Source organism: Epargyreus clarus, unplaced genomic scaffold (assembly GCF_041222505.1).
Source record: "Epargyreus clarus isolate Ecla_fem2 unplaced genomic scaffold, WU_Ecla_fem_2.2 ptg000017l, whole genome shotgun sequence".
In the NCBI taxonomy this organism is placed as follows: domain Eukaryota; kingdom Metazoa; phylum Arthropoda; class Insecta; order Lepidoptera; family Hesperiidae; genus Epargyreus; species Epargyreus clarus.
This window is the reverse complement of record NW_027332225.1, coordinates 11,337,325-11,357,330: the sequence shown is the minus strand read 5'-3', so window position 1 is coordinate 11,357,330 and position 20,006 is coordinate 11,337,325. Positions and strand designations below refer to the sequence as shown.

Genomic DNA, 20,006 nt, shown 5'->3' with positions numbered 1-20,006 from the left:
ATGTCATAGGATTTTTAAACATTTTAATATTGTGTTATATTTGAAATTCGGTTTCAAAAATGTATAACTGACCAAATTAAATAAAATTTCGAGAAAAAACAAAATTATCAACGTAGAGCGAGTTTAATTTAGTAAATGATTTCGAATAGTTAAAGAATATCATAAAATCGTTTTGTGTCTGTTCAGGTGAGATGGGTGATGCAACAGCGAGAGTTGAAGAGGAGGAAACGGGACCACCAATCGAAGCCGCGTCACGTAATGCGACAGTCCAGCTCACCATCCTTCCCTGACCCATTGTTCAAAGAGCAATGGTACTTGGTAAGTGTCTTGTTATAATGGTATAAAGTAAAGAAGTATGTAAGGAATTCAGATCTCTGTTAATATAATTCTATCATGATGTTAAAATATCTGCCTTATAAAGTAGTTGAGCAACAAGTGCTGAAGTTGACTACTCCACACCTATTAAATTAGAAAACAAAAGCGTTACAACGTTATTTTAAGGCTGAGATGCCGCTGCTATCAAAATAGTCTTTGTTCTGCTACTTTCACTGCTTATTGCTGCTAAAAGGTATTTAGAAGGTAAAGTATCTAAAGGAGCAATTATAGTTAGCCCTGTCAATCAGGTAATCCGAGGTTCCAATATCAGACTTTTCTCTACGAAGACGGGATAAGACAATATGTAGTAAAATAGGTATAAAATAATTGTAACAAATATGCAGGATATTATAATTAATTATAAAATCTCAATTTTCCACAGTTACAATATTATACAAATAATTGCAAATATACCAGATGATAATTATGTACGAGCTATGTACGAGTATACGAGTATGATAATACTTGATTGTGGTAATTTATTACTTGTTAAAAACCGAATTCACAAAATACAAACAGAAATCAAGATACATTTTGAATTTAAATTAAGTACCGATACGCTGACATGTAAGTACTACGGATATTCATTTCACGTGTGAAATAAGTTCTACAATAAATAATAGTACACTAATTGAATAGTGTATTGAAATGAAGCTTTGCAATAATATTATTCTTAAAATATGAGTATTTCACATTTTGGTTAACTCAAATAAAATAGTATTAGGAAAATTAGTTAGTAAATAATTTAAAAACAACTATTAGGAAAACTAGTCAGGAATTTATTAATTAAAAAGAAACGTTTATAAACCGAGAACATTTTACTTCACAATTTTACTTTACAAAGTTAACAAAATAACAATTAAGCATACAAATTATAGCTTCGACAAGAAAAGTGGCAGAGTAACGTTCTTTACAATAGTCGGAAAATAACTGCCTAGAAAGCGATCTACAATGCCCTTTTATACGCCCCTTTTTACTGAATACCCTCATTTTAAGATTACATTTTCTATCTTCTGTTGACGTTCCTAACACGGCCTCTCCTGACGGTGTGGCGTCCTCGACACACTCTTCTCATGCACCTGTAGACGTCTCGTAGATCCAGGAACTGCCTCGTACGCGTGCAGTAGTGGCACAGGCGCGTTGACTGTCCTGACTGAAGTAGCAGACGGAGCTGTTGCCACGGCTAGACAAGGTGGTGTAGCGTCGTCTTCAATGTTAAACTCTGTAGATGAAAGAACGATATAAAGAAAACTGACAGAATTCAACCTTCTTAATCTAATCTTACCGATCCAAAGTACGCCAGAGGAACTTTGATTCGGTAATACAACTGTTTCTGATGGCGAGGCGTCCTCAACCGCTTCATCACCCAACAGCAGCATGCCTCGACCAGCTGCATTCAGAGGATTAGATTGTTCACCTTCTGTAATTGAACAGACACATTTAAGGTTTCATACTTATTTGTGTGTAATGTCCTCAGATCTTTGTTTTTGAGAAAGTAATTAGAAACAACAATTCAGAACCCTCATTACAGATGCAAGCGTGCACTCAAGCATCAGCAATAAGTAATTCAATATGAAATTTTGAAAAGAGATAACAAAGATCTAGGCAAGAGAAGACAATAAAGATGAATGTCGCACATATGCCTCAAACTGCGCAATTCAAGGCACAAGCACGACACTATTACAATGGCTAGCCCGTTCAGAAAACGCTCTAACAAAGTAGCACGCTGTATTCCCAATGCTCACCGATACAATGACCATTAGCAACACATCGCTTATGCGGTAAGAGAAGCAAAATCCGGCCGAATCCGCCTCAGCCTTACCGCAAAGAATGGGAAGTAAAGCATAAAGATGCCCACCTCTATTAAGTCGATACAATTGGACATATAGAAATGTCTAAACACAGCGGATATAAAACAAACAGATACGAGTACCAATCACCCGGGGCAGTTCCTGTCTACGGAGTGCACCCTCATAACTCGTTAGGGGTCTACGAATGAGACATAACTTTGCATGTGTGAATCGGTACCCATAAAAGGTTGTTCCAACCCAAACTTATAATAAAAACACAAAATGTTTGCCACACGAACGTCACACAAACAGTGACTCATCACAGGTGTCCGTGGGTTCACTCTGCGTGTACAGTTGTACACAGCTCCAGGACCACATGTCTGAGCGACTCCAAGACAGCGTCCGAGCACACAAAGCAAAACAGCATTCGCTAGGGTATGTTTCATATGCACCCGCAGAGTGAACTTTACTTACGAACAAAGTCCTACACATTAATTTGTGTAGTTGAATACACTAACTAATACGTTTACCATTATTTTTCTTATTATTTCCAACTTGCTATAAATATTACACAGTTTGTTACACTTTGTTACATGTTCAATAGACCCGCGGTAAATGTGCTAAATACTAAAAATGTCTTATTACAAGCTCAGCCAATATCGTCACGCTGTCGTCACTATTATAGCCCTAACACTCGGTACCCAGGCATTACACGGACTTAGTCCACAGAGGCCGCAGCGGGTCTTACACTGTATCCTTCCAAGTACCACAACCCGTCCCGGACAGTACCCAGGCATTACATGGTCTTAGTCCACAGAGGCCGCAGCGGGTCTTACACTGTATCATTCCAAGCACCAAAACCCGTCCTGCAACACAGTACCCAGGCATTACATGATCTTGGTCAACAGAGGCCACAGCGGGTCTTACTCCTGTATCTTCCAAGTATCAAAACCCGTCCTGCAACACAGTACCCAGGCATTACATGATCTCGGTCAACAGAGGCCACGGCGGGTCTTACACCTGTATCTTCCAAGTATCAAAACCCGTCCTGTAACAGTACCCAGGCATTACATGGTATTGGTCAACAGAGGCCACGGCGGGTCTTACACTGTTTCTTCCAAGTACCAAAACCCGTCCTGTACGCACGATACCCAGGCATTACATGATTTTGGTCAACAGAGGCCACGGCGGGTCTTACACTGCGTCTTCCAAGAACCATAACCCGTCCCGTGATTGAAGTGACAGTACCCAGGCATTACGTGGGATATAGTCACCTCGAAAGCATAACAATCTTTCGAAGAGTCTTCTATACCAATCCACAACCCGTTGTTGACCTCCAGGCATTACATGAATGATCTTGGTCCTCTCGTAGTCGCGTTAGGCCTTACACGCTCCGTCCTCCCAAGTCATTACAAAACCCGTATATATTGAGCTGATAGCAAACATAGCAACGAGTACGCAAAATACTGATAGAACAAACTTATTTGCACATTGTAACAAAAGTGTAACAATAATAAAATTGTAAATTAATTGAACTCACCCAGGTTCAAATTCAAATCGTCCAATTCCTTACCAAGGACCAATTTAAATTCCATTTGAAGTACCCTTAATGCCAGTATCGCACGGTAGACCATGCAGCACACGTTAGCACCAGCAGTGCTCGCACCGCACAGCATCGCCCGCAGAACACGGCGGCGACCGCACAGCGCGGCAGCGCCCGCAGACAGCAGTGGCGTCTACACAGCGCAGTGGCGCCCGTAAAGAGCGACAGCGCCCGCAGAGCGCAGCATCCGCAGACAGCAGCAGCACCCGCAGATCGCAGTGGCGCCCGCAAGGCGCAGTGACGCCCGCACTGCACGGTGGCGCCCGTAAAGAGCGGCAGCGTCCGCAGAGCGCAGCACCCGCAGAGAGCGGCAGCGCCCGCAGACCGCAGTGGCGCCCGCAAGGCGCAGTGGCGCCCGCGCGGCACAGTGGCGCCCGCACAGCACAGTGGCGCCCGCAGAGCGCACAGCTACCCAACGGCATGCGACGACACGCACAAGTCAGCACTGGGCTCAAACGTGTCACTATTTCACCTGTACACTGAGAATAATTATTTACAAGACAGTACACATAACATGAATGTAGTGCAGTGAATTTAATAAAAGTTTCATCATCATCGCTCGGCTAAACCTGACCCCGATTTACGTACATGTTAAGTCAAGGTACAGTTTTCCATCATTAGCCTTCAAAGTCTCGAATCTTGTAAACTTTATTTAACAAAATACAAATGTAAAATAATATTTTTAACGTTTAAATAATTTGAGTACAAATGTTTTGAACGATTTCTAGTCATCCACTAGTTTCTCGTAAACAATTTCTTTAACAACTACACAGATTGTTATTTACAAAACCAAATGGATAAAGGACTAAAAAATGTTTAAAAGATACTAACAATGTTAAAATGTGTGGTACCATTGATTTATTAAATGCTACTAGCAAAAAGGTACCTACAAGAAAGTTAATATTCTGTCTGTCACATAAACATAAAATGTTCTAACTTGCCAGCAATAACCTCCACCTTAGGCTCCACAACATGCCCGAGCATTCCACCAGCAGTGAACAGATTCGAGCCGCGCCACGGTGGTGATGCACATGGTTGACGCAATATGTTCCTTTGCCGCAAGCCGCTTTTATAACGCTAAAACCTCACCAATTTCACCTCCAATATAACCTCACCAATATAACCTCTGGAGTACAGGCACAATACTGTTGATCACGACTTCCGTTGTTGTTTTACGGATACACGTGGTCTGCTTACTTATTTAATTATTAAGAACAAACATACAAGGGGGGTGGATCAGAACGTGGGGCGGATACAATCCCACTTCTGATATTAGGAAAATTAGTTAGTAAATAATTTAAAAACAACTATTAGGAAAACTAGTCAGGAATTTATTAATTAAAAAGAAACGTTTATAAACCGAGAACATTTTACTTCACAATTTTACTTTACAAAGTTAACAAAATAACAATTAAGCATACAAATTATAGCTTCGACAAGAAAAGTGGCAGAGTAACGTTCTTTACAATAGTCGGAAAATAACTGCCTAGAAAGCGATCTACAATGCCCTTTTATACGCCCCTTTTTACTGAATACCCTCATTTTAAGATTACATTTTCTATCTTCTGTTGACGTTCCTAACAATAGTTAATATTTTAAAGTAAACAGTTTGCACAACAAAACCTTTAGCTCCTCTAGCCCCCTCTACCTCTAGATACCTGTTACTAAAAGTTATTTTAAAAATATCTACCTTTATCCTTTTTTATTCAAGAATCTTAACCCCTGCTATCGCATCGCCAGGTAATGTAGGTTTTATTCCCATGTCCTACTTTTGTAACTGGCCGGATTTCTCAAGTCCGATAACATCTTCGGAAAGCAATTGACCAACTTACCCGAGTTCTTCGCTCGGAAACATTGTATTGCCAATTACTCCACAATACTGTCAATAGATTCTTATCCATCAGAACTGTATTTCAATGACACAAATAAATGAAATTCTAAGTTAATTTTCCCATAAATTTTAAGTAAGTAATATGTCACAATAAAAATGAATTGGTATTTAGGTTCCATTAGATTTATTAGAAATGTTGTTACCTGTTATTTTGTATCATCATGACATCTATAACAAATGAATCGGTATAAATAATATGGTGGTTATGTTAGTATTTGTTCTACTACCGTTATATCTTATTATTATTTTTATTCTATTATTGGTTGTTTTACTTTGTAACCTTCTATATCTATTAGTTTGGATAACCAAAGCTTTGCACCCTTTCCTTAATACTAAAAAAATAGTAGGTCTATTGCTACTGCAATCAAATCAAGTTTATGTTTATTTCTATCACTTTACATATCACCTTTACTGTTTATTTCTATGACTTATATTAATTCATATCACTATACCCAGATTATAAATTATTACTTGTTTAAATGGTGAGGAAACACTATCGTGAGGACACCATCATGCTTGAGGGTTCTTAAAAAAGTTATCCAAGGTGTGTGAAATCAACCAATCTCCTCTTGCCTAGTATGCGGACTATATAGCCTAAACCGTTCTATCTTTGACAGGAGACCCATGCCTACTTGTGGTGCAGTAATGAGTTGACAACGGTATCTACATAGAATACAAAACATACAACTAAATGAAAAAGAAACATTTAATACAGTTGTCCTACTTTCAATATTTACATAGCACTAGCCACTGTAATCATGTGGTTGATCAACTTGTACGAGATACCGATCTAAATCGACGAATTGAATGTAGCGAGTATGTGTTAGACGTGTTTTTATAGCACTTCAACATTAAGGGTAGCTCACACAAACCTCACATAAGATCGATAAAATGTAATTTATATTTCGACGGTGTCTTTAAAATTTGAAGATAGTATTATTTTTATTAGGACGCTGTAGTTTACCTAGCAGACGAGCATGCATCCACATGATAGTAAGTGGCTACTGCCGTCTATGGACATTTGTAATCAACCATGGATTAGATTAGATTCCGACCTGAGGTCGACCACAGATGCGCCGCTTTCTCTAAGGACTAAGCTAGAATGCCTCGGAATACTCCAAACCAGAACACAATTCCACTTAACACAGCTGTTATTAAGCAGAAATAGGCGTGGTTGTGATGCCGGAGTTGAGTTCTACCATCAGACTTATTTTTGCTTCTTACTGCTTACCTATTTTGTTCAGCTTAGGATTTGGCAATGTAAATACAATCTCTGTGATAGGTCATACTCAGACTTTGTACAGAAGTATTCGTTCTAATTTTGTTTTGATTTACCACCGTAGACGACGTGTTTTCGTAACAGTCTCGAATAATTCTTTCAAGTTAGCAAAATCATGTTCGCGCTCAACATTTTCCATAATCATATTAAAGCAGATCTGTGCAGCTTCCATTTTGGCAAAAAACACTAGAAGTGTGAAGTCAACGTACTCTAGAAGTGTCAAGACAAAAAACATTAAGCGACAATTCACGGAGCAACTGAATTCAGAATTCCAAGAAACGCCATCTAAATCATGAAGTTTATGTCCCAGAATCTTAAAATTCGCAAGACAAGATTACAGAAACTTGCAGTGGTGGCTGTAATTTTATTATCTTTGCACCTTGCGAGGACCCTTCGTCATAAATTTTCTTGGGACGGTGTGGGTAGTGGTGTTTGAGTTTGCAAGAAGAACTTGAGACAAGATTAATATGATTATGTACTTAGTTTTAAAACAAACGAAACACTATATTTGTGGTATGTAGTTGGTAGGTATGTTGTTATCAGTCTTTTTATCAGACTGCAAAAAGATTTTTTTTGGAGAGCTTGTGTGTAAGTTTATTATTCTTTGGCACAATCGACTGCCCAAACTGCTTGAAGGATTAAAAAAATATATGATGTCGTTGGATTCATTTAAATTGTGGGAGTGACATAAGTTATATAACGTCCCTTTTCAGTTTATTTTCAAGCAGTCGGGTTTTTGTGTTTTATAATAATTACTATGTTTTACTACATAAGAGCTCCACATTATAGTTTAAGTTAGCCTTTAATCAATTACTTTTTTCAACAGAATGGTGGCGCCGCGGATGGATTGGACATGAATGTGGGATACGCGTGGCGGAAAGGTTATACAGGGAAAGGAGTAGTCATCACCATACTGGATGATGGCATACAACCTAACCATCCAGATTTATCTCAAAATTACGTAAGTATTTTGAACATAACCCTCATATTTTTTATTTCTTTATTTAAAACTTTATCATAACTTAGAAATCGGTTCAAAAGGCGCACTTAATACTAGAAGAATTGTTATTGATTCCCTAATCGATTGATTAAAACCTAATCAAATGAAAAAGTTATCGCTCTTTTTCATGTTTTGTAGTTAACAAGTATCTAAAAAATATAAGAGTCCATCACTTCGTGTCTGTTAATTTAATAGAAATAAAATATTAATACAATTTAATATGTTATGTGTGAATTTATAATTCCCTTATTAATTTCTGCTAATTAATCTTTCCACAATTAATTATATTATTAATATTACTAAATTACATTATAGTTATGTGTGTGGGTTGTAATGAAAAATCTTATTATTATGATTAATGTTGAATTAATTACAAGTATTGTCTCAATATTGCATAAGTTATTTCAGAAGTCAACATTTCATTTTATAAGCAGTGCTGACTTTAATAAAAGTAAAATATTGCAAGTTACTAAATAAGTCTCCGAACGAAATATATTTCCCATTTATAACATTTAATTCTTTTGAGGTCAATTAAGCGTAATATTTCGCTACATTGACACTGCCCGTATTGATATTAGTACGGCAATTAATGTGGTTATTGAACTAGACCCTAACTATAACAATTACAATTTGGGCATCACAATGTTCATTCATTTAAATTATTAATACACTATGACCACTAATTCTCATCCAGCAAATATTATTTACTGTGAAACGTTCTATGAATGACACAATGAATCTACGTGATTAACAACTGATATTGTTCTATTTCAAAGGAAAATGAAGCAGAATATTTATTGCCTGATATACGTTTCTCGTTAATTGTAAGGCTCGTATTGTTAGGTAGGCAAAATTGTGTTTGCGTAGAGTATCTAATATACCGTACGAAAATTACCTCCTGAACCCACATTTTCCCTTTTTCCCTAAGTCCACGTGAATTATATTCAATTAGAAACCCGATATTTAGGACCCGGCGGCATCGACGGACATAAATGGAAACGACACGGACCCGACGCCACAGGACAATGGAGATAATAAACATGGAACCCGGTGCGCTGGAGAGGTCGCCGCGGTCGCCTACAACAAATACTGTGGCGTAGGTATCGCATACAACGCTAGCATAGGCGGCGTTAGAATGCTAGACGGACTTGTTAACGACGCAGTGGAAGCTCAAGCCCTAAGTTTCAACACGCATCACATAGATATTTACAGCGCTTCCTGGGGCCCCGAGGACGACGGTAAAACTGTCGACGGACCTGGCCCCCTAGCTAGAAGGTATTGTCTAATTGCGTACAAACGTGGCAAATAGCTACAGGCATGCTCATTAAGAACCGTTCCTTTTTTGTTGCAGAGCGTTTATAAATGGCGTCACAAATGGGCGGGGTGGGAAGGGTTCAATTTTTATATGGGCCTCAGGGAACGGCGGGCGACACACGGACTCCTGTAATTGTGACGGTTACGCAAATAGTATATTTACTATTTCTATATCAAGTGCGACTCAGGGCGGGTACAAACCTTGGTATTTAGAAGAATGTTCGTCCACTTTAGCTTCTACTTATAGTTCCGGTACTCCAGGGCGAGATAAGAGTGTAACGACCGTCGATATGGACGTTCAGTTAAGGCCCGATCACATATGTACAGTAGATCATACAGGCACATCCGCGTCTGCTCCTTTAGCTGCCGGAATATGTGCATTAGCATTAGAAGCTAATTCGTTATTAACTTGGCGAGATATGCAACATCTCATTGTCATGACTTCAAGATCACAGCCATTAGATAAAGAGGAAGGTTGGATTGTGAACGGTGTGAAAAGGAAAGTAAGTCACAAGTTTGGCTACGGACTAATGGACGCGGCGCAAATGGTCTCACTGGCGGAACAATGGATAAATGTGCCGCCACAACACATTTGTAAGTCGCAAGAAATAAACGAGGACAAGTCGATTGAAACTTCTTTTGGATACACTATATCTGTGCACATGGATGTGAATGGGTGTAGTGGAACGATGAATGAGGTCAGATTTTTGGAACATGTACAATGTAAAATTTCATTAAGCTTTTTTCCTAGAGGAAACTTAAGAATACTGCTTACGTCGCCAATGGGGACGACGTCCACCCTTTTGTTTGAAAGGACCCATGACGCGACGAGTTCCAACTTTGACGACTGGCCGTTCTTGAGCGTACATTTTTGGGGCGAAAGCGCCGAAGGACGATGGACTCTTCAGATAATAAACGCTGGGAATAATCATGTTACCCAACCAGGAGTGCTGAAAAAATGGCAGCTGATTTTCTACGGCACCGCTACGAATCCTATTCGATTACGAGATAAAAGCTATTTCAACTCCAATAACGTTTACCAGGACGAAAAGACCTACCATATTAACGATGTTTATGACGCTTCTGAATATTCGCAGTTCCTTAACGAAATTGAGTTGGGTGTGTCGGATAGACATAGCTATCCCAAAAACATTCCTTCGGCACAAAGGAAAAATGTGTTAGCGGACGCTAATGATAAGCAAGTACAGCGACTTTGCGACCCAGAATGTGACTCGCAGGGTTGCTACGGGAAAGGTCCGACACAGTGTGTTGCATGTAAACATTACCGCTTAGATAATTCTTGCGTATCAAGATGTCCGCCTAGGAGTTTTGTTAATCAGGGAGGCGTTTGCTGGCCATGTCACGAGTCATGTGAAACCTGTGCTGGAGCCGGTCAAGACTCCTGCTTAACATGTGCCCCAGCTCACTTACTAGTAATAGACTTAGCAGTGTGTTTACAGCAATGCCCAGATGGTTATTACGAAGATCCAGATGCAAATGCATGTTTTCCATGCGCCGAGCACTGTGACACTTGCACTGATAAGGCTGATATGTGCGCATCGTGCGCTCATAATTACGTTCTGTATAACGGATCGTGTTTGGCCACATGTCCGCCCGGTACTTATCAAAAGGATGATTTCGGTTGCATGGAATGTCATGAGACTTGTGAGTCTTGCAATGGCCCGAGCGAAACAGAATGTGTATCGTGCCGGATCGGAAATTACGCATTCAACGGTCGTTGTGTCTCTAAATGTCCCGTCGGAAATTACGCGGACGTTCAAAGAAGAGAATGCATATCGTGAGTACAACCCAGCTTGCTTTGTTCTCATTTTATTGCTGCCATTACCGTTTTAAAGAGGAAATGTCTCTGTTATTTTAGGTGCCCAATCGGATGTTCAATTTGCACATGTGTCATTTGTTCTGTTTGCCAAGAGAAATGGATTCTCACTAAAGGAGGAAATTGTCTTCCGGATGGCAATGACAAATGCGACACCAGTGAGTAATCTTTCGTAAACAATCCTTCATGTTTCACTGCTCTTTTGGAAATCTGCACTGCGTTATGTTAACTTTAAATCATAATATATTTTTTGGCATAATACGCACTCTTTGTTAAACTTAATACTGTATAACTGGTGTCTGTGAGCTTCTTATACTTTATTTTTGACTTGAATGTGTATACAACATTGTTATGTGCTTTAATACATAGAAATACTTTTTCATATATTTTGAAACATCAATTTATGACAAAAAATCAACATCTCTTTAAAATATCTTTCTAAATTAAATTATCTCTGCTATGTTTATTGTTTCCTTGAATTGAACTTGAAGAAAAATAACATATTTTTTATAAGCTATTTTATATCACATTTTCCTACAAGCGCGGATTTATTGTACACGAATTTCTTCAAACCTTTGCACAGAAACGAAGAAACGATATACAAATAAAAGCTGTACAAAGAATTCCGACATAAACGCTAAGGGGAGGTTGAAAAATGTCAATTTATGAGATACCAAAGCTTTTTACCCCGTGTCAAGATGAGTCCTTTGTTTAAAAGGTTTTTATTTTCAGACGAATATTACGAAGGCGGACGTTGCAAAAATTGTCATTCCACTTGTGAGAAATGTAGCGGACCAAATGAGTGGGACTGTTTATCTTGTTCAAGTCCGCTGTTATTGCAGGGATCGAGGTAAGGGTACTTTATTAAGCCGGACCCTTCCATACCCGTGTCGAAAATTCGGTTAACAAACATTCCGGTTTTAGGTGTGTCGCGGAATGCGGACAAGGGTATTATCAGACAGCTGGAAGTTGTTCCCGATGTCCGCATACATGCACGGCGTGCGTGTCGCGGCTGAATTGCACGTCGTGCTCTGGTGCCTTGAGACTGCAGTCGGGGACGTGTCGAGTGACATGTGCTCCAGGATACTATCCGGATGAAGGGACCTGTTCGAAATGCTATTTATCATGTGAGACCTGCACTGGACCGAGAAGAGACCAGTGTGCGTCTTGTCCGCCAGACTGGCGGTTAGCGGCCGGGGAATGCAGACCAGAGTGTCCTCAGAACTTCTTTTCTTGGAGTGACAGCTGTCGTCGCTGCCATCATTACTGCCAGGATTGTCACGGGGCTGGTCCCCAGCGATGCACATCCTGTCCACCTCATTTTTCCTTGGAAAGCGGTCTTTGCGTGGAGTGCCTTAGTTCCCAATATTATGAACCTAGGACGAGAACTTGTCGACCTTGTCACGACTCTTGTAGGTCCTGCTCAGGACCTGGACCAACGAGTTGTGTGACGTGCGCCCACCCACTCCGCTTGGATAGGTGAGATTATACTCTTAATCTAGAAACTTCTGCTCTTTCAAAAGTAGGTCAACAGATTTAAACTTCAGATACGTCAACAGCAAAACCACAAAGTTATATCCATTGCGAACTACAAAACTATGTTATCTCTTATTGAAAGCCGTTCACAATTTCATAGAAGTTAATGTTTGAAGAAGATAAATATTTCTCAGTGTATTTTGTTTCTGAAGCTAAATAAAGTAGGTAATCTTTTGAGCGCCGTAGAAAATTTTCCTTTGTGATTGTAAATAATGGATATTGATTGCAGGGTGAACCACAAATGCTTGCCTTGCTGTACAGAAAGCATGGTCTCATTCTACTTAAGTACTAATCAAACGACCGACTGCTGCCATTGCGACAAAGATATAGGTGAGTTTACGATTGCAGAGTATGATCCAAGCCTTTGTTGATATTATGGGTGGGAGTATTGTGCAGTTTTGTTCATATTGAGGCGGTTACCTGTGAGTTATATTAACGTTTATTTAACATATTTTATTACATAAAAAAATACTTTTAACTTTCTACTATCCCTTGATCCGAAATAATTGAAAGTAACTAAATTTTTGACGGGAATTTTACAAAAAAATATAAAGATTTGAAGTTGTCTTTTTACTGTTAAAGAAGGCGACTACAACAGAGTCTGTAATTAAATAAAAAGAATATTACAAATTTAAAGACCTTACGAAGAAATGTTCGCATTTCTCTAATAACTAACGGATAGATTAACCAAAATTATGATAGTAATATGCTACTAATTTTCTTAGACAAAACAATGTAATGTTTATTCTGTAGCGATTTTACTAAAGCATTCTGCATAAACAATGTCATTACGAGTCTCATTAGCGAAACAAGCAATACGGTCCACGTCTACACTACTTAGTGAATTCTTGGCAATCGCAACTCGCTAAAAGATTGAGCTAAAAGATAAATGTACTGAATAGAACAATTGTCGCGAACGTAGCGAAGCCCGGCATTCGTTGTGGACCGGTTATTTTATTCTATCTGATAAGTCGTTCACTTATGAGGGTTTTATGTACGCACATAATATGGTTAGATGTGTGCCAAGTGCCACTACTTTTTCCTTCAAACATTCGACAATCTAACATTTCAAATAGTTCTTAGTATTAGAATAATGTCCAAGAAGGCACTTCTATTCTTCTTTTGATTGTTGTTCCTTATTCGCCAATGTACAAAAGAAGAAACATCCGTTCTAGACATCTATTACTACCATTCCTTCTCGTAAAAATCTTTGACTCCCTGTTAAATTCTCTTACTATTTGCTTCAATTCACAATTAAATTGAAGACAATTTAAATTCATTTATTGCCTTTATCGGTCATATTACCTTTAATTTATATTTTTAACCGACTTCCAAAAAGGAGGAGGTTACTCAATTCGACCGTATATATATTTTTTTTTTATGTTTGTTCGGCGATTTTTTCACGATGCCGCGACCGATCGACATCATTCATACACCATTGTATGCGGCTAGTTTCACAGGGGGTCCCATTTCGAGGAAATTTGAAAATTTTCGCCAGTTTTCCCGGGAAATTGGAAAAACCCGATTTCTTTCTTTTCTTTCCCGATATAAACTTCAATAACTCGAGTATTTCTTAACCAATTTCAATTTTCTTTTTTTCATATGAAAGGGTGTTTTGTTGCGGTACTTTACAACTATAACATTAGTATGCTCTGATGATTAGAACTAAAGTAATGGGGTGGAACTCATCATCACTACCCCTGCTTTTTACATATTTTATGACAACTTTCCTTCTGCCCACTCAATTCTCATGAAACTTTAAATGAACATTGAGTATCTAGATTAACATGATATGTTGGAAAATTCGACCTTCAACTCTTCAACCCTGGTAATGCAGAAGTGCCTCCTGCCTCAACCATACAAGTAAGGCATTTGGAACTTATGGATATTTAATAAGGTTGATATATATAGATATATGATGGAAAATTTGGCCTTCAACTCTTCAACTCTGATAATGCAGAGGTGCCTCCTGCCTAAACCATACAAGTAAGGCATTTGAAGCTTACGAATATATGATAAGGTCTTTGAGTAGAGACATATGATGAAAGATATGAACTTCAATTCTTCAATCCTTATGATGCAGAGGTGCCTCCAATGTAAAGACATTTGTTGTAATGAAGTTGGTAGACAGAGATATATGATGAAAAATTTGACCTTCAACTCCTTAGATCTGATGATGCAGAGGTACCTCCAGCCTAAACCACATGAATAAGCCATTTAGTGCTTTCACACATATTTTACAGGTCCTAAGCAGGTACATGTAATGAAAAAAATGACCTTCAACTCTTTCACTCTGATAATGCTGGTGTGCTTTCAAGTTAAACCACAGGAGTTAGCCATTTTGTGCTTTCATATATATATTAACGTCACTAAGCAGACACATATGATACACACATATGAAGGTCTTAACCCTGATAACTTTGACCGTAAAGTCTTCAATCCTAGTGACGCAGGGACACTGCTGGCCTAAACAACAGTAACTTGACAATCACTTCTTACAAATATAAAATATGATTAATGAATACGCTGTAGTTTTCCTTAACTATTGAATTAAGATAAATTGGACCGACTCACTCGCAGAGTTTTACCACCTAGTTTGATTTATTTACTTTTCTGTTCCAACCTAACCTAGCAAACAATATAGAATTGCATGTAGCCTCGCCTATAGTGTTTCGTATTGAATTGGTTAGGTTAGGTTGAAACATATAAGGCAATATAAAACTAAGCGAGCAGAGCGCGGAAGCGCCCTGCGAGCGGGTGGGTCCAATTCGTATGAATTCAAACCTTACCTTTATTCATGATCACCTTTATACAATTTTACATAATATTAATACAAACATTAACATATCATCACTAAAAAGGGTGAAAAAAAAATTTTAACAAAAAAATAAAACCGACTTCTATGTCACTACAAAGTAAAAAATAATTGAAATAAGTGTTGGTTTAATACATATTTCTGAAGTCGGCGCTCATATTAGACACGCTGTTTACGCCATTATCAAACGAAATATATTGAGCGCCAACTTCAGAAATATGTATTAAACCAACACTTATTTCAATTATTTTTTACTTTGTAGTGACATAGAAGTCGGTTTTATTTTTTTGTTAAAATTTTTTTTTATTGTTTCTCTTTGATGATGATGGTGTCGATTGTAACATCGGGTTGATTAGTGAATTCTTGGCAGTCGCAACTCGCTAAAAGATTGCTAAAAGATAGATATACTGAATAGAACATTTGTCGCGAACGTAGCAAAGCCGGGTATTCGTCGTGGACCGGTTATTTTATTCTTTCCGATAAGTTGTTCACTTACGAGGGTTTTATGTACGCACATAATATGGTTAGATGTGTGCCAAGTGCCACTACTTTTTCCCTAAACATTCGATAGTCTGACCTTTAAAATATATGTTCTTAGTACGAATTTTGGTTAGGCGTGATGGTGGTAGTTTAGAACAATATCTAAGAAGACACTTCTATTCTTCTTGCTCCTTATTCACCAAATATAAAAGAAGAAAAATCCTTTCTACACATCTATTATTACCATTTCTCCTAGTATTTTTTTTTGACTAGCTGCGAAATTATTTTACTATTTGCTTCAATTCACAATTAAATTGAACTTAATAAGCGGTAACGTTTCGAATTACTTCTATTTCCTGTAATGATGCTGTCTTTCTGATATCCATTTGTGATCCATCTGATCCATTGTGAGCTCGATTCATTTGTGAATAATGTAGAACAAGTCTGCGTATATTGTAATATTTTTCGACATCAGGTTGATTAGTACATTTGAAGCACCGTGTTTGATTACAATTACGGCGATTAAAACCTTTGCGATAAATCTATATCATTTTGCTTGTGATCTTGAATATCTCAAGACACACAAGAGTGAAAGCAAAATTCTGATATTCTTCGCTTGATCTGGTTGTGAGTTCGGATCATTTGTAAATAATGAAAATACAAGCCAACGTTCATTGTAATAATTTAGCTTCACCAACCACATTGTTCTTTTCTAGTTCTATTGAATAAATATTCCGGAGAATATTTCATACATTGGTTTGCGGGTTAAATAAACTTCGCGATAAAATCAACTTAGCTATTGGAAGTATGAATGGCGATGGAGTATGTTTTAAAGGCTCCAGGCCAAATATTTATGGAGACGTGTGTTTTTAGATTTTTTTTAGTATTTTCTATAATGCGAGATATCCTTTGCAAAGAAAATATATCCAATGACATGTAAGTAATTGATGGTTTTAAAGTGCCTACGATTAGTATATTTTTGAACACATAATCTAAGTTTGAAATTGATTTTGTTTTAATTTTAATTTATTCTCAGTAATAAGGGCTGTTACACGATAAAATTTCACTACAAGTTAGTCTTGTTCATATTAACTTAAATTGTCACATAGAAAAAAGATACCTATATCTAAGAACACGTATAAAACTAAAAATTGATACAGAAGATTCTATATTTATTATCGTAGCTTTGTAGAATATCACTTATGTAAAAATGTAAAAATTACGAAATCCGTTACTTGCGAATGATATTGAATAATAAGACCAGCAGTTATTCTACCCTTTCAGATCACACATACACATTTCCTCCTACCATTTCTGTTACCAGGTGGTTGTTTGAACGGGTCATCGGCGGGCAAGCGTCGCATTGCAGAAAACATCGGGGCACACATGACGGCGTCGTTTTTTGTCGACGACGCAAAGGACCCGCCTAATATATTGAATCGTGACTTATTGTTGGTGTGGAGTGTCGGCTCCACTTTTCTTGTGGCGGTCGCGCTTGTTATTATATTAAGGGTGAGTTTATTCGTAAGTTATGACCTGACGTACTTATACCTTTTTTTCTTGAAGAGGTTCTTCGAAAGGTACCCGACGTGGGGCAGTTTTCGCTCCTCCCGCACTATCTGGTGTTTAAAACGATATGCGACCAATCATACCGCCGTCTTTCCCGGGGTCGCTTACTGGATGGTTCGAGCTGCCACTCTTGCCGCCTGTAACCCCGAAAGCCCACTTATAATCGCATTTTACGACAGGCAGGGGATACCGTAGTCCTATTCTTGTCCCGGAGCTACAGGGACAACTGTACTTATACCTAATGTCACCATACGTCCCGGTTTGAAAGACCCTCCGTTTGGAAGGTGGTAGAAACGTATATGGGTCGACTCCGGCGGCACAGCCACACCTATTTCTACCTTTTTTTTTTTGTTAACGAGGGGGAAACCTTCAAAATATACCCGTCGACGTGGGAGCGACGCCGGGTTATGTGGGATTTTTTCCACACTAAAACCCCCCCGGTGGTCGTCCTCAACGCTTGTTGGAGAATTCCGGGATCTCCGAGGGAACACAACCGAAGTCCTCCAAGCGCAATGCCCCGATCGGGCTCTGCCCTGGGGGAGCACTTTTGGCTCCTCCCACACCATCTGGTGTTTACGACGGTATGCGACCACACATACCGTCGTCTTTCCTGGGGTTGCTTGCTGGACGGTTCGAGCTCCCACTCTTGCCACTCGCAACCCCGGAAGCCCCCTTTTAGTCGCCTCTTACGACAGGCAGGCGATACCGTAGCCCTATTCTATTCCCGAGACTACAGGGACAACCTATTTCTACCTAATAACAGCAGTGTAAGCGCTGCTGTGTTTTGACGATTGTGGTTAGGAAAATTACTTTCTTTTATAGAATCGACCTTCTAAAAATATTATGCTCATTTAAGCTATAATTGACTTATAATTTTACCGTCAACACTAAATTAAAGTAATTTTATAAATAAGCGCCTTCCTTAGCATTTAAGGTTCTTTTTATAGGTACTTTTAATGGATAATAATTTAACAAAGCATTCCCAAAATACCTCAAAAGGCCAGAATTCTGTTCAGGTCACAAATGTCAATGACACCTTAACATCGGGTCATGTATGTACGTCTCTAGGCTTCGTATATATTGTCGTCAACCCTTAACTGTTTCACTACTAGGCACGTTTTTTAGGCGGTGCCGCCAGAGTCAAACCACAAAAAAATTGCAACCTTCAACAATGTTATTCAAGAAATTTCCTCTTACAGATAAGGTCAAAACGCAAACAAGTGTCGCTGTATCCACGCACGGTGTACTCCCAGCTGACCACCGTGGACGAGGACCTCGTGGCTCTGACGTCACACGTCACCACCCTAACAGTGACCAACGACAAGTTGAGGGAAGAGGAACCAACATAGCAATTTAAAAGTCAATACAATTAGAATAAATTTACACCGCAGACTGATACGTAGTTTCAATATTTGTACATATAACGTAACGGTTTCCATGAGGCCATAATTGTTTGGTTGGTAACGGATAGAGGCTCTGATGCTAAGTAGCTACGAGCTGTTGTATTGTTTTAAGTCGATTAAATCTAGTGATTGGACACCCTAAGGGTAATTACATACGATGAAAATATTTTTAATAAATAAAAATTAATAAAAAATATTTTCATATCTTAAAATAATTTAAGGTAAAGTCACCTATTTCCGCGGTATTTTCACCAAAACTAGAAAGAGCGTCAGATATTAAGCATTTGCTACGGCTTAATAAGGAATTAGATAATTTTATCAGAAGCTTTATTATCTGTACTCTTGAAATAAACTCGACATTTTACGATTAAATATTGATTTAAATGTGTATTTTAAATAAATATGAACCAAGGCAGAAAACCCTAATTCCGATGTAAAAATCCTTATTCCGATGTATTTGGTTCCTAATTCCGAGTATACAAAATAAGGGAGTGAAAGAGATAGAACGACTGCTACATGGTGTATAAAAATAAATTATTTATTGAATTTAGTTTCAATTTCGATTCAATTTTTTTTATTAGTTAAAGAGTAGCTTTATCAAAATTGTTCTTAGCTATGATTAAAGGGAAGCTGCCGAAATAAACATTTTTTTATAGTATAGTTTCTTGATTGGTTAATTTTACTAATGTATATTATGTATTTTTTTTTAAACTGCAGTCAATTCGTGTATCTGCAATACAATTTTGGACATTCTTCTTCGTGTACTTTACTAAGGTTTATTATCGTACACCATAAATAATAATAATATGGAATACCGTCATGAGGTTTATAGAATTATTTCATTTTAAATAATTTATCAAATGAAAACGTCGTAAAATGTTCTAGTTCTTATTTAATTATCCGTTATAATCGTATAACAATGTTAATTCTTCATTAATTAGGATTAAGCGAATTACGGATACAAACAATAGAAATGTTCTTAAAAACCGATGAAAACTTTAAACACCCTTTATAGTATTTTTCGGTTATGCCGCGGATTAATGTGCCCATATAACCTAATTCCGACTTATATACATCGGAATAGCGTTTCATAACTAAAAATCACGTTTCCAAA

General features: G+C 38.1%; 1 protein-coding gene across 1 annotated transcript in view; it reads left to right on the top strand.

Moving 5' to 3' along the window:
* Window positions 1–19,105, top strand: part of LOC140748873 (furin-like protease 2) — a 67,867-nt gene extending 48,762 nt beyond the window's left edge. The window contains exons 3-12 of the mRNA XM_073081746.1: window positions 187–318; window positions 7,765–7,899; window positions 8,906–9,213; window positions 9,290–11,050; window positions 11,132–11,247; window positions 11,822–11,939; window positions 12,014–12,568; window positions 12,855–12,955; window positions 17,245–17,432; window positions 18,689–19,105. Coding sequence (XP_072937847.1) covers window positions 187–318; window positions 7,765–7,899; window positions 8,906–9,213; window positions 9,290–11,050; window positions 11,132–11,247; window positions 11,822–11,939; window positions 12,014–12,568; window positions 12,855–12,955; window positions 17,245–17,432; window positions 18,689–18,838 — 3,564 coding nt within the window. The 3' untranslated portion in view covers window positions 18,839–19,105. The remainder of the gene's footprint in view (window positions 1–186; window positions 319–7,764; window positions 7,900–8,905; window positions 9,214–9,289; window positions 11,051–11,131; window positions 11,248–11,821; window positions 11,940–12,013; window positions 12,569–12,854; window positions 12,956–17,244; window positions 17,433–18,688) is intronic.
* Window positions 19,106–20,006: the final 901 nt, after the last annotated feature.